The sequence below is a fragment of the Chelonia mydas genome, chromosome 21 (assembly GCF_015237465.2).
Source record: "Chelonia mydas isolate rCheMyd1 chromosome 21, rCheMyd1.pri.v2, whole genome shotgun sequence".
Classification (NCBI taxonomy): domain Eukaryota; kingdom Metazoa; phylum Chordata; order Testudines; family Cheloniidae; genus Chelonia; species Chelonia mydas.
Genome location: NC_051261.2, coordinates 11271968 through 11286984, shown reverse-complemented (window position 1 = coordinate 11286984; position 15017 = coordinate 11271968). Strand labels below are relative to the sequence as shown.

The 15017-nt window shown below is 53.9% G+C and overlaps 1 protein-coding gene across 7 annotated transcripts in view; it reads right to left on the bottom strand.

Moving 5' to 3' along the window:
* SCUBE3 (signal peptide, CUB domain and EGF like domain containing 3) overlaps window positions 1-15017 on the bottom strand; it is a 123711-nt gene continuing 108694 nt past the window's right edge. For 5 of the 7 annotated variants that reach the window (XM_043533344.1, XM_037884907.2, XM_037884909.2 and 2 more), the window contains 13 exons: window positions 12741-12863; window positions 10708-10824; window positions 10006-10098; window positions 9784-9900; window positions 9478-9639; window positions 8295-8498; window positions 7855-8016; window positions 6756-6923; window positions 5119-5280; window positions 4439-4636; window positions 3189-3341; window positions 1539-1618; window positions 1-871 (listed from right to left, as the gene is read on the bottom strand). In XM_043533344.1, the coding sequence (XP_043389279.1) occupies window positions 722-871; window positions 1539-1618; window positions 3189-3341; window positions 4439-4636; window positions 5119-5280; window positions 6756-6923; window positions 7855-8016; window positions 8295-8498; window positions 9478-9639; window positions 9784-9900; window positions 10006-10098; window positions 10708-10824; window positions 12741-12863 (1889 nt within the window). In that variant the 3' untranslated portion in view covers window positions 1-721. Of the gene's footprint in view, window positions 872-1538; window positions 1619-3188; window positions 3342-4434; window positions 4637-5118; window positions 5281-6755; window positions 6924-7854; window positions 8017-8294; window positions 8499-9477; window positions 9640-9783; window positions 9901-10005; window positions 10099-10707; window positions 10825-12740; window positions 12864-15017 lie in introns of those variants that run through there. The other 2 variants (XM_037884911.2, XR_006286798.1) reach the window with 2 other exon arrangements.

Here is a 15017-nt window from a genome sequence, read left to right as displayed (position 1 = left end):
AAGTATTCTTTTTTTTTAAAAAAAAAAAAGTATATTTTTTTCCCGATCCCCCCTGCAAAGCTGTGTTGATATATATATATTTTTAAACCACAACACTGCGATAAATAATAAGGCATTACCTTCCACATTCAGGGCTTCCTCTGCGCTCAGTTCTTTGAGAAACAACCTGTTCTGGCTGCAGCAGCTTTCCTTTGCTTTGGCAGCTGGAGAAAGGCCCACGGCAGGAACAAAAATACCAAACTATATCCCAGGAGTGCAGGCGACTGTAGGTGTGTTTATGGTGCCTAGGAACGGAGACAGATTTGGACGCAGATGTGTAGTAATCAAGGGCCACAAAGGCAACCAGAGTGACTACACTTAAGTTACATAAAACAGAGCAGGTCGCAGCTGCCTCTGCGTGTAGAGGCCACTTGGGCTAAGACGGAGCATCACCCTCCGGGACTGGTAATTGTTATGGGCTGCACACTCCGTAGGAAAAGAACAGAGCATGGGATGCCTTGAGATTACAGACCGCCCCTGCTGGAGACAAAGTCAGCGCTGAGATGAGTTTGAAGAAAGCCAAGGAGAAATTGTTTAGAGTCGTCTGCATAGTGAGAGACGGGGATTCTGTTTGTTTAAAAAGCTGTTGAGAAAAAAAAACCCCAAAAACCATCAAATAAGAGCAAAAGAAAGTTTCCTTGGCTGCAGGGTGGCCCATGAGGCAGGTGGAAATGCCTGGGGGCTATTTGTAAGGCCTGAGGAAGCTGGAGACTTTGGAGCGGAGGAGTTTGATGAAAGAGCGCGGTAACATCTCCTTGTGTTTCTCCGTGTACTTGAAGTAGTTCTGTGGATGAGCCAGCACGTCGAAGAAAGCCTTCATCAGCTTCTTGTCCTTCGAGGGAAACAAACGGAATAGTCACATCACCTCCAGGAAAAAGCTGGTACCCACAATTAAAGCATAATGGATGTGGTCTGAGTGATGGTCGGTCTAAAAGATCATACTTTGTGTTCTTATTGCATGGATCCAATGAGCTCAAACGCTTTAATTTACAGATGGGGAAACTGAGGAACAAAGCATCTAAAAGCCTTGCCACAAGGGCACAGAGGGGTGCCCTATCCATGGCAGGGCTGAGAATGGAACCCAGATCTCCTGACTTGGAGTCCCTTGCTCTAGCTATTAGACAAGGCTGCCTCAGTCAATTTTGACTAGACATGAAGAATGTGAGCAAGAGGTTCCATAGTAAAACAACAAGCAACAGAGAGAGTCAAGGAGTGTATGCAGGAGAACTAGACCAGCTGCTGGACATGCGATGCGTTACAGGACCACGAGACAAGCCATTGTACTTCAGTAGATGAATTCTAATCCTCAGCTCCTTATTGTGGCTCCCAGGACACACCTGTGAATCCTGGGAGTGTGTTAAGGACGTCAGGACAGGGGCAGCACTAGGAGAAGTACCCATTGTACAGTTAGGTAACACAAAGGGGAAGTGACTTGCCTGGAAAGCTGGGAACAGAACCCAGGAGTCCTGATTCCCAGTCCCACTCACGGGTGGTCTCACCTTTAATATTTCCTGATGGTTTTCGGAGGCGTACAGCCTGCCATCCCGGACAATATCCTCCACCAGCTGTTCGTAATCCTCTGCAAAGCCAAGCGAGAAAGGCAGTCAGGGGGAAAGCAGGTGGCAGGAGTGCTCGGCTAATTCAGCGACAGGATGCTATTGTAAGGATGGAATTCTGGGCTCCGGAAAACAGCGAAATTGTACTCTGCCATGAGCCAAAAAGCTTCACTCCACACCTTATTGTTTGGAGTGGAGCTCCAAAAGCTGGGGTGGCTCCCCCCTGTCCATGCAGAACACCAATCACATGTACTCAGGTGTTTCAAGAAACTAATAGATCAGGCAAGACACTTTACACTTGGGTAAGTTTAGAATGCCCCAGACAGGTGCATGGCAGTATTGAGGAAACTTAGGAAGCAGGACATTAGGTCATGAGGTCAACCTGAGGGCCAGGGACTAGCCTCTGAACTGAGCACAGGGCAGAAGCAGGAGGGTGGAGTGCAGGTGAGGCAGTTAATCATCCAGCAAGCTACAAAACCATCTGGGAGAGAAGAGGGAAAGCCCACCCGGATTGGGAGAGTAGGGGCAGATTTACTTGGCACTTTACAAATATTTATAGTATTAAAAATGATCATCTGCTCACTGGTCACTTCTTAAGTCTCATTTCTAACCCCTGAGTTCCTTTCACTGTGTCTCAACAAGGACTGTACACGGGTAGCAAACTTCCTGAGGTGTGTACCGTATTCCGTTATAAGCTGGGTTGGTAGCCCTGTCTATTAAGATCGCCTGAGACTTCCCATTGTAAGACCCTGTTTTCAATTGCTGAGAACTTTGCCATGCTAACCATTTGGACTGAAATTTCCCATGCCAGGTGTCTGTCTCAGGCTGAATTGTTTTGGGAATTTTTTTTTTAGCTCAAACGGTTCAGCCACGTGTAAGAACAAAGTTAGGGAAAATATATCGTTCTGCCCATTTAGAAAAATTCTGGCAACCTTTTCTTTGAAAAGCCCTAGTGCCCTCATGCTTTGGAGCAGGGACTTGAAATTCGGCAGGAGGGTGGTGCTGTCACCTTTCGTCATCCCAAATTTGGCCAAATGACACCTGGCAGCTTGCATATGCTTCGGACAGACTTCTTCGTTTTTAGCAGCTGAAGTTCCCAAAGATCCCGTGCACACTGAGCATGCTCCTGCCTGGGGCTGAGCGCGACTTGCCCTGCAATGCCCCTCTGGGCTGCTGCAGACTGTGCCAGGGCCGGGGGCCTGAATGGAGAGGAGGGAGACTGTCGCTTCTGAGCTTTCAATGACTCCCTGCTGGTGGATTCGCTCGGGTACTTGTGGAAAAAATCTTAGACGATCATGTCATTAAAGACTGTATCGTAATGCATAGGCACAAGGGGCCGGGTTAAGGTTGTGCACACACAAGCTTAATTCTGGCATTTCCTAACTTGTGAGTGCTTGACTTTGCAACCTTAACATTGTCCTTTTGTGTGTGTAACATCATTCAAATCGTTTTACAATGCTCAGTTCGAGATTTCCGAGACCACGTGTTAGCGCTGGCAATAAAACCCAGGCGTCTCAGTCCCGCGTGATGAGCACTTACACTGCAGTCCCACCCCTGCTCTTGCTATGCCCTTATACATACTCCCCCACTTACCGTCGTAGGTGACGTAGGGGATCTGGAAGCCCCTGGCGCCGTTGGCCTCGCTGGTTTTGAAGTTGATCCATAGCTTGCGGGACCTGGCGGTGAAGGCTATGGGCCTCTCGTACGTCTGGCATGTCTCATAGGTCGTGATGGAGGAGGGGGAGGCTGCGGAGGGGGACACGAAAGGACCAGGTGTTGCCTGGAATCATTCAGCCACACAAACACCCAGGTCCAGACATCTTTTGGTTTGTTTCAATATTGCGGGCGGGGGTCTCCTTGCTGAAGGGCCACATTACGAATACACAGGAGCTGACTGTATGGCTCCGGTTCTACTCCTTACTCTGGAGGCCACCTTCCTCCTCCACCATTCAGTATGGGTACTGAGGCACCCGCGTGCAACACTTTCAGAGGTGGGCGCAGACTGTGGATGGCCAGCGTCGGTCAGCCGGGGGCCCGATGTTCAGAGGTGCTGAGCACCACGGAGTTCAATTAACTCCACGGCCACCTTCACAAACACGGAGCTGGGGCCCCTTGGCTCGACGGGACGGCATGATGAGATTTGGACGTGGCGTCAGCACCAGGTGATGCACCATAACAGTGTCATGTGGAAACACCACGCCTGGGGACTAGGTTGGCAAAGCTCCAGAAACTGCTTCCGGGCCTCAAAGCACCCCAGGGACTGTACCCGCAGGGCACAGAATGGCTTCGCCGTAACCAGGGCAACATCTGGGAAGACATCTGGATGGAGAGGCAGCCCAGCCACCTCGGGAGTTGAACGGCAGCGAGGAATCTGCAGGTTGGTTTCATCTCCTTGCCTGAGGCCAGGGGCCGTGAGCAATGCACAACCAGGAGCCTTTACTGATGGGCATGCACCCAGCTCTGCAGTGGGGTTTAACAGGGAAGCCAGCCCCAGGTAGTGAGGTATGTGGGGTGGATCCACTCACTACAAACCCCACTCCCCATAGTAGTTACCCATGCACAGCCCAAGGATGCAGGCTTCCCCTTTAGGCTGAGTGCACCAAACTCGTCCTACCTGGGATCAAGCCAGAGGTGAAGGCAGCTCTTTAGGGATGCATCGAGTTCACCTGTGGTGCTGTCACCCTCTCCTCCACACACGCCTGCTCCATCACTTACTGGGCTCCGCTGCTCCCAGAGGTGTCCGCAGACCAGACAGCCTGGGAAGTGGGGGAGAGGGGCTCCTGCGGGATTACCTAGCACCCCCATTGCCCAGCATGGCCACGCCACAGCAATCGGTTACCTACAGTTTTTCCGCATGACCAAGACGTCCCCGCACTCGTCCTCGGACGGCAGGAAGATCTCCGGGACTACGATGAGGATCTTGCGCTTTGGGGGGGGGTTGATGTTCCAGGTGCACTCAATGTTGGCGGGGTAGTTCCCAGGGTAGTTGGGAGACTCGATGTAGCCAGTGTACTCGCCCAGCTCCCCTCCGCACTGGCGGTCTGCAAGGCAACAAGGACCAGTGGTCACTGGGAATTAGTTCTCTGACATGGGGGCACTAGGCAATGATCTGTGGGCAGAAGAATTGGATCAGGCTATCCTAATCCTGTATGCAGCAGGCTATCTGTGCCTGCGGACGCACCTGTGCTCACATATATTCATGTGTGCATATGCACAAGCATGTGGGTTAGCATGCAGAGCTGCCCAGGCACTGACTGGTGGCACGCGTGCAGGGGGCATACATGAAAGGGTGTGTGTGTGTGTGTGTGGACATATGTACGCATAGCTGGATGCAGCTGTCTGTGCTCATGATTGGGGGTGCATAAAGGGAAACACCAAGAGGAGGTGGCCTTCTGCCAGGGCCAGGACTCCGCCAGGGCCCTCTGGATGGACATCATGCTAACAGAGAAACACAGCGACTGGCAGAGATTGGGTTGCACACGCGACGTATGGACACAGCACCCGGGCTGCTTGAAGCGCGTACTTTTACACTGGGACACGGACGTAGAGCCGTCGAAGTCCGTGGTGGTGTTGCCGGGGCAGGTGATGCAGTAATTCTGGCGGAAGTCTGGCTGGTAGGTGCCCACGGCACAGCGGATGCAGCGGTGGACGCTGGTATTGTAGTAATGACCCGGGGAGCACTGAACTGTGGCGAGAGGGGAGAGGAAAATGTACTGACAGGGATCAGGCAAGGAGGCGTCAGCTCCCTGAGTCGCTCCCAGCTGTCGAGGAGCCACAGCTCTTGTAGCTCAGCCAATCAGACATTTTATTAAGCAAACGTGAGTGATCAGAGCAGCCGGCTCCTGGTTCCCACTCCCAGCTCTGCTACTCCTTGGGGAGAGGTGAGTATTTTCCCTGCTTTACAACTGGGGAAACCTGGCCACAGAGAAGTTAGGTGACTTGCCCAGGATCAAGCAGCAAGTCAGTGGCAGAGCTGGGAGTAGAACCCAGGAGTTCCGATTCACAGCTCCCACTCACACTCCCTGGAAGCTATGTGCAAGGAGACTTTTTTTTTTCTTTCCTTCTTTTTTTTAAAGTGACACAGGTATTCCCATGTTTCAGAGTAGCAGCCGTGTTAGTCTGTATTCGCAAAAAGAAAAGGAGGACTTGTGGCACCTTAGAGACTAACAAATTTATTTGAACATAAGCTTTCATGAGCTACAGCTCACTTCATCAGATGCATTCCCATTCAAGGCTCTTTTAAAGTGTTCATTTAGGCTGCCAGGACCTTCCTGTTTAGAATGGTTATTCTCTCTCTCCCTCACTGGGACAGCCACATGCCGAACTCTGGATTTTGCATTAACTTCAACGATCCCCCCTTTAATAAGAGGAGAAATTGCATCCACATCATCACTGCACAGCTAACTGCAAAACTCGGCAGACCAGATTTCCTTGTAATAAAGCTTAGCCTAAAAATAAGCACCCAATTATTACATTGTTATTATTAACCCTAATAAACACAGTAAAGGCCCAAGACCCCACACAGCATTGTAACAGCAACATGTCGGTGTTGGGAGTCCCTTACTGGACTGCTGGAGTGCTTCTTTGTAAGAGTATTTCTGGGGTACTAAATGCATCGGTGCAGTGTTAGAACAGCCCTGCAAACACGCCACCAATTCTCGTTCGCTTTGGTACCGTTATTTAAAGGGTGGGCAGGCGGATTTTGCGCCTGGGCTGGTGGATTCATACAGCCATTGTGCAAGGCGGCTCGACAAGCACGTAGCTTCTCAAGGAGATTGCAGTCTAACAGGAGAGCGGGGAAAATGGAATAGGGTGGGTGAGCGGATACCGCTGGGAGGGTGGAGGGGTAGATTGAAGCCAAGAGTCTTGGTGAAGGATGGATGTTCAGGGCAAAAGGGAGCAGCGGAGCAAGGGTGGGATTTGTCCCCCCACAAGCACTTTGCAAAATGAAAGCTTCCCACCTCGCCACCTGCGTCGTTGTTGTGACAGGGCCTGGGGAGCTGAAGAAGCAGAGGGTGGGTTTGGGGGATGTAGCCATAATGAAGCAGGCTCAGTCCTGGGAACTCAGCCCCCCAACACCCCCTGGAGCTGCCCTGCTGCTCTGATCTCCCATGGCTGTTCCCCTCCCAGCTGCTGATGGAGCTGCTGGCTTGGACATACCTTTGGTATCGCAGTCCTGGAAGGAGAAGGCTCCCTCGTGTTTGGTGGTCAGCCCCCCACCGCAAGGGAAGCACAGAGCTCGCCCAGCTTCGGGCTGGTAGGCGCCCCGGGGACACGGCTGGCAGGGTATGAAGCCATCCACTGAGTGATGGCCGGGGGGACACTGACCTAAGGCCCATTTGGAAATCAAAGAGAGATGTGGGTCAGTTGTGCAATAACACAGCCTCCTTGTCCCCTGAGCTCCACACTGCATGTCACCGGTGCTGAACCCCCAGACAGGCAGCTCTGGCTCCTCCTCAGATCCGTGGGGCAGCCCCACTGGTTGCAAGCACCTTGCAGCAGCCTGGAAATTACCACCTTGTTGCCACTGTTGCTGTGGGACCCCCTGGTGACAGCTGCAGGTGGATCAGAACCAGAACCGTTCAGCCAGATCTTTATTATTTATTGCAGCAGCCCCTAGGAGCCCCAGTCGTGGGTCTGGACCCCATTGTGCTAGGTACTATACAACAGGACAAAGAGATGGTCTCTGTCCCCTTCTCCCCTGAACTTTGGGGACTCTGATAAAATGGACTGGATCCAATTCCCCCATGGTTCTGCTCTTACAACACCTCACCCCCTTTGGCTCATGACTGGGATGCATCGAAGTTTACCCTGCAGGAAGAACAGCCAAAAGCGGCAGCCCCCTGCAGTCAAGCCGCCACGCCTGCATCCTAACTGGGCGCTTGTGCTTCCCTCTCGTGTCTCTATCCCGTCCTGTTCTGAATGGAGAGTCCAAGGGCCTGTCTGCGGCCAGGCAATGCAATGAGTGGAGATGTGGAACCCTTTGAGCTGTTTAATGCCTGATGCCCGGGCCTTGAACAAGCTGGGGATGAGGTCTGCAATGGTTTCTCTGCAGCACAGAATGGAAGCCGCACGCATCACACTGCACTGGTTCTGCTGGTGCTCCTAACCCCATCCCACAACGCCGAGCCCACACAATGACCCTTGCCGGGCCCTGTGGAAGAGGTGATCCAGAACGCCACAGCTGTAAGGTGCCTCTTGGTTCCACACCCAGCCTCTCCGAGGTCACAAACAGCAACCGACCGACCCCGCACCGTACCTGCACAGGTGGTTATGTTTGTTGCTCCAGCAGGGCCATACGCATCGCTTCCAGGGCACAGGTCACAGGAGAGCTGGCCTTCTTTCTCCTGGTACGTCCCTGGGGGGCAAGGGACACACTGCTCCAGCTGACCGTGGTAATACGTTCCCTGCAGGCAGCTAACTAAGAGAGAGGCAGAGCCGTTAGGGACACATGTAGCGAGAACCCCCACCAAGCTATCCCCAATATGCCTTATTCTGGCTGCAGGTGAGAGGCCCTCGGGGTCCCCAGCTCCTAATATGGACAAGTCAGTACCTCTAAAGGGAGAACACATGGTAACTTCCCCTACTGGCCGTCAGCACGTGGAGCACTGCTGCTTGGGAATTGTAGTTCGGCACTAGGGACCTACAGCTTAATGTGCAACTGGCCCCAGGTCCTTAGCCCCCCGGCTGTTCCCTTACCACACTTGGATCCTAGCCTTTGCTGCCCTGGCCCGCAGCTCTCCTGACTCTCCGGGGACATGCTCAGCTTCCGCGCCACCTCGTAATCCATGCCCGCGAAGCGGATCAGGAATCGCTCCTGGTTTATGGACTTCTTCAGGGCCTTGATTGCAGACTTCAGCTTCTTCTCCACCCTCTGCCGCAGGCAGTTAATATTGCAGCTGGCTAGAGGTCAGAGACGGCGGAGGGGGTAGACTATCAGGGTGAGCACAGGGAAAGCAGATGCCCGCCTAGACTGCCCCTCCCCATCACTGCTGCAGCTCCCTGCCAGAGCTAGTAGTGTGATTCCCCACCAATCTTCTATCAGGTGTGAGTGGGGTGACAGGGACCGGGGGGAACTCAAGCAACAAAGGGGCATCTTCAGCTGGATTAGGGGCTTCCTCCTGACTACTCATCCCATCTCCCCATGCCCGAGCCTGGGCTGCTGCCCACCCCTGCATGTCCACACTCTGGGGGTGACTATACATCTCTGCCTATTCTACCCCCCTCCTCTTTTAGTGCCCATCCCCGCACTTGGGATGGCTGTGGATGTAACTGTTAAAGCTGCACTGTGGACAGCAGAGGCTCTGTGCATCATCATCACTGGCCAGAGACCTGGAACCAGCGCAAGGAGTGGCAGGGCAAATTTCCCCCACAGCCTGCCTCATCTACATCTTGGGAAAGCCCCTTCTAGAGGTGCGGAAGGGGTTCAGTTTCCATGGTCTTACTCAATCCTTGGCCTCTGGCCAGACTGCCAGTGAGGGGGCCAGTCAGTGCAAGCCGGGACGGTGGTTTTTGTGACATGGACACCTGCCCAGAAGGAGCTGGTCTGAGAACTGCCAAGCTCATTTCACACAGGCCATGGAACATGCTGCCTAGCAACGTGTGAAGGTAATTAACAGCACAAGGCAGGCGTTATTGGAGAGTTGTCTGCTCCTTCCAAATTGTCGGCGGTTCAGCCCCAGTGCACACCGGGAAAGCCAGGGCTCCTATTGCTACGTGGGCTCACCTCAGTTCCAGAGCATTCTGGGATAGCCAGGCCTCTCTCCTCAGGCCCAGTGCACTCCGGGAAAACCAGTCCTCCCAGTCCCATATCCCCCAACCTGGGATTGCCTCAGGCCCAGTGCACTCTGGGAAAGCCGGTCCTCCCAGCGCTGTCCCTCACCTGTGACCTCTTCCGGTTTGATTTCTGCCTCAAACTCCAGGGTGATGCGCGTCACCTCCTTGTTGGGGGAGTTGCGGGCCCGGCGGCCTTTGCCCTTCTTTGATGAGTCGCACTTGAGGTTCACGAAGGTCACCTGGCAATCCGAGCAGGGGGCCGCCCCGCCTGGAAGAGAGGGAACCAGAGCGTCAGCATCCTCCCCACAGCTCCCTTGGGAAACTCAAGCCCAGGTGGTCAATGGGGCCACTTCCCTCCACACAGCCATAGAGGAGCTTACACGGCTGGTTGGGGGGAGGGTGTACGCCTCACCTGGGGCCCCATGCTTCCCCGACTCATCCTGCTTCCCCTTCACGCGCGGGTGCAGGTGGCACTTGGCGTCCTTGATCTTGAAGGAAGCCTTTTGTTTGATTGGAGCAGCGGCAGTCTCTAAAAGAAAAGGCAGGTGCTAAACATCAGAGGCACCAGCTGAGCCTCCCGCGATGGCAGCTGGGGACAGGGGAGGCTTGGACCAGCCCAGGAGAGCGACCTTACCAATGCAGTGATGGCTGCTGTTGCCAGGCCTCTGCTGGGCCCCCTGGCGCAGGATGGGCGTCCCGCAGCTCACTGTGTAGCTGCTGTCGGACTCTGCAAAGAGGGAGAAAGGAGGGATTCAGACAGAGCCTGGGGCTCACTCCCGGCCTGGCTTCCAAAGTGCTACTCCACTGCATGGCCCAGGGAGGTCACTGGGGGCTCAGCACCCTTGGAAATCAGGCCCTGGCTCTGCACCTTAGCAGCTCACATGTGCTTTGGGTGCTGATCTGACCCCAACCTTTGAAGTTCCAGAGACTGGTTCATCGATAGCACAACCCGAGGGTCAATTCAGGCAAAGCCAGGGCCCTGCAAAGCCTGAGATCCTGTGTCCCGCCTCAGTAGGGGTCGGCCCGGACCCCAGCCATGGCCCCCCAAAAGGTCCTCTGCACACCCCTAGGGCGGTGCACTCTACAGTGTGGTGACTTCTGCATTATCCAGGCCTAAATCTAGCCTGCACAGTGACATCCTGCTTCCCTAAGCCCCCTCTGTGCTTTCCATTACATACAATGTTCTGCACGGCAATGCGGGGCACCGTTAAGCAGCCACCTCAGTAACGGGCAGGGAGAGATCCATATTTGTAAATCCCTTTTGGATAGAGGGCGTTCGAGAAGGCCAGTACCCCGGGTAGGTTTCAGGGGAGATGTGGCGGCCACGGGTTGGTACCTGGCAGGAAGCGGGCCTTGGAGGTGCAGGTGAGGGAGCAGCTGTCCTTCTTGCCGTTCTTGTTGCAGGTGAGCATGGCCCGGTGAGAGATGGGGCCCGTCAGGCATTTCACCAGCTCTGAAGGACAACAAGCAGCGAATGGTGACAACAAGCAGGGGGCAACTTGGGGCTGACCAGCCAACCAGGAGCTGCTCCGGGCACTGGGGGAGGGGAGGGGAGTTATCATAACTGGGCCTACAGATTTAGCGCAATTGTGGGTGCAACTGAAAAAAGGGAGTGAAACTTCATTCACAATAATCTAGCATTCTCAGTAGTGATTGGGAAAGTTGCAAAAGGGAGACAGAGAGACTGCATTAGTAGAGACAAAAAGACCTCCCGATATCACTCAAGGACGGCATTACGATCATCCCTGGTAAACAGAGCACTGTGAAACTGAAAAATCAATGAATCAAAATTGGTGGGTCGGAAATTAGGCCTAACTGGTGGGCAAAACAGTGAAGGGATGGGCTACTCCCCCCAATCGCTCCTTCTGGGGTCCTTGCAGAAAGAGACTTTGGAAGACAAATTGGCGACTGGAGTGAGTTTCACCATCCTGGCTGCCACCCCCACCATCTCCTGGGTCCCTGGGCCTTCGTCATTCTGATCCTGAGAGATGTCCTGACCACACCAGGCCAGAGAAAGAGGGAGCCACATGACATCACCACCTCCACTGGCTGAATCCCGAACACCACCTGGGATGTGAGACTTTTCCTCTCCCCCGAACGTGTCCGTCTCCTTCCCCACCTTCTTTCTTCTCTTTCCCCTCTCTCTCCTTTTTCCTTCTGGTGAAGGAGAGTCTGGCTTAGCTGGCCAAGACTGCCTACTTCGCAACACTGCTGGAAGCCCGGGACCAGAAAGAGGCAGCTAAAAGCCCATTTATTCTATCCAAATTAATTCAACAGTAGGACTCTAACCTTGCTCCCAACTCCACTCCTGCCACAGCATCCATCCTCCTCCCTCAGCCACCTGCTTCTGCCATCGTGGCAAGACAGGGGTGCGTGTGGTGTTGTGGGTTCTCCCGCACAGCTTTACACTCAACCTGGAGCCTTGAGTCAGCAGATCATCTTGAGGAGTAAGAGGCACTTGCTGGGGTTTCACTCACTCCTTCATTCTGAGGAGGCTTTGCTCAGTCTATCCCCTGTCCCTTCTCTTGGCGGGTAATGGAAGGGAATCAACTGGGCACCACAGCGTTGCTGTGGACTGTTAAGAACAGCTGCTGTGTCCCTCCCCAGAGGTGGCTGCAAGTCAGGGGCAGGTAAAGAGATTTTTATAGGTATAGCTATCAGCAAAGTGCTTTGGGATCCCTTGGGGAGAAGAGCACTATGTAAAGAACAAACCGAATTTGACCCAGGTTTGAAATAGCCAGGGGAAGTTCAGCAGGTGAAGGACTACACTTTCTGATGTGCACTTTTCTAGGCGAGGTGCCAGAATTTCCTCCACCACATCCCAAACCCTCTCTTCTCTTGAGTCCAGCAGCCCAGGTGAGATGGGTTTGGGGGAGGAAGGGGGCTCTCAGGTCAGGAGAACACAGCATGAAAACCAGTCCACAAGCCGCATTATCTGGCCTCCTGTGCTAGCTGTCTCAGCAGAGTGGCGAAAGGCAGACTGGGGCACGGAGCCTGAACTCCCTGTCTCTGCCAGAAGGCTCAGCACTGGGGCAGCATGGGGATCATGGGAATCTGCACAACAATAAAACATGCTCTAGCTCTAGGCTGAGACTGAAAAGGTTTCCACTCGGCATGACGCTCGGACCAAGAGAGAACGCTATAGGCCGGGGTGCATGGTCAACGTGCACCCAGTGGCCAAATCCAACCCATAAGCAGCACCCTTTCTGCTGCACCGTCTCCACACATTCCCAGCAAAATCCACCTGGATAAAAGTCTATCCACCACCTCACAGCAATGACCGAACAGAAAAACACAGATCTCTTTTCAGGCTTTGCCGGCTGACCTATGTTCACCCACTAGATGGCAGCACGGGCTTTCTTTACCCACCTATGCAGTCCTTTTTGTTCCAGTGCAGTTTGCAGCCGGCCGGGCAGGTACACTCGTAGCTGCCAGGGGCGTTTACGCAGCCGAATTTGCAGCCTCCTCGGTTGATGCTGCATTCATCGATGTCTGCAGGGAGGAAAGCGAGAGGATTACTGAGAACTGGAATTGCCATGCTGCATAAAGCAAGCTCTATTAGAGGTTACAGCAGGCTGAAAGGGGCAGGACTCCTGGGTTCTATTTCTAGCTCGTGGAGTGTTCCAGCGGTTAGAGCTGGTGGGGCGGAGGTTGGCAGCCTGGACTCCTGGGTTCTAACCCTGGCTCTGCCACTGACTCACTGAGCAATCCTGACCAAATCACTTTAGGCCCCATTTTCAAAGTGGCCTGTAATTCTGGGTGTCCAACCTGAGACCCCCTCGGGCTGGGTCTTCAGAGGAGCTGGGCTCCCACAGCTCCCATTAGTGCCAGCAGGGAAGGACACGTGAAATGAGAGGAGAATTTAGTCCAACATGTGCAGGGACGTGAGTCCCCCCTTCACAGCGCCCGGCCGCATCTCAGCTGTGACTCAGGACAGCGCTCTCCATAGGGAGGAAACTTGGGCACACCCTTCCAGACAGCAGCTAGCCCTGACTCCCAGGGCGTGATGACCACTAAGCAGTACCCTGGGGAGGGACACTCTGGAGAAAGGCTCGCAGGACGGCAGAAAATGAAGCTGCTCCAGGGTAACAAGCAGGCGCAAGACCCGGCACTTACCCAGCAGCACTGCCTGTGAGGGTTTCAAAGCCCCGTGTGAGCAGCGACCCATTACATCTCCCAGCCCCCCTCAGGCAGCCGCATAATCCCCACTCTACAGAGGGGCAAAGGGACTCGTGATAAGTCAGAGGGAGAGCCAGGGAGAGAACCCAGGGGTCCTGGTGCCCAGCCAACTACCTGAACCGCTACCCAGATCCCTTTTCGCAGAGCCTCCCCTGGGGGCCAGGGTCAGAGGAGAAAAACTGCCAGCGGCTTCTCGGGTAGGATGTAGGAGAAGTTCCCTGCTCAAACTCCTCATGACCCTGAGTCTCCTCAGCTCCCTGAAGCGTCTTCTCACCTTTGTCCCCTTGCTGGGAGCCAGGCCGGGTGTGAGCACAGCCCTGTAATCATCCTCATCCCCACCCCAAGAGCTCCCTGCAATTTCCATTAATCAGGAGCCGTCCTCTGATCACTCCTCCCACAAGCCAACAGAGCGCCCACTGGCTGGGGAAAGCAACCAGAGCAATGGGTCTCCATACAGAGCTGAGCAATCCTCCTGCCTGGGGAGCAAACCCCGCAACCTTGCTAGGACTCCATCCATAGCAGATGGCAGGGGAGCTGCTCTGCCTTCCCTTCCTCACAGCTCTTTCGATTGCCCAAATGGGCCGATCTTATTAGGGCTCATGTCACCCACCACTGAAATGCATCTACCTCTGGGGTGGAAAGCGGCAGCTGTGTTACAATGCCCAGCAACGCTGCATTTCAGGAAGTGAAGACAAATACTGTATCCGACTGACCCACAGGGAGGTGGGAAGGAATTTCTCAACTGAATTTGGTCAGGCTGTGGCGGGCTAACGCGCCGACTCCTGACACAAGTGCCATCAGTGGAGGGGTCTGTCACGAGCCGAAGGACCTGGGGCCTTGGTTTTATTTCTTAGCCCAAATCATGGCAGCTCGTCCTTGACAGCAGCCTTTGCACCAACTTTGCTGGGGTGCTGGATCCAGGACTGACTCAGAGTCACCAGCACCGCCCTTGTCCCAGACTGTCTCCTTGGTGGTTTTTCTCACTACCAAGTGGCTGCTTTCTCCACCAGCTGGAATTTCTGTGTGGCTCCACCTTTACCCCAGTGAAGTAACCCAGCCAGGCGGTGACAAATACTTGGCTCACAGGGACTAAATCCTCTGTCTAGCTTGCCGCCGTCAGTGTGAAAACCAAACACTGCTAGGACGGGGGACCAGCTAGACGTAGAAAGAGAGACAGACAGAGGACTTAGAAAGTAGATTCCATTTAGCAGTTATGCTCTCAACGCTTGCTTTGCATCATCTATTTCAGTCACTCCACATTCATTGATTCATCAAGCATAAGGCCAGAAGGGACCATTAGCTCACCTAGTCTGACCCTACAGTTGCCAACTTTCTTTGGACGAATTCCTGGAGATTTCATCACATGACACAATCTTTAGTTAAAGATTCATCTTTAATTCTGGAGATTCCAGGACAATCCATAAGGGTTGGCAATTCTATCTGACCCTCCTGTATACCAGGCCAGAG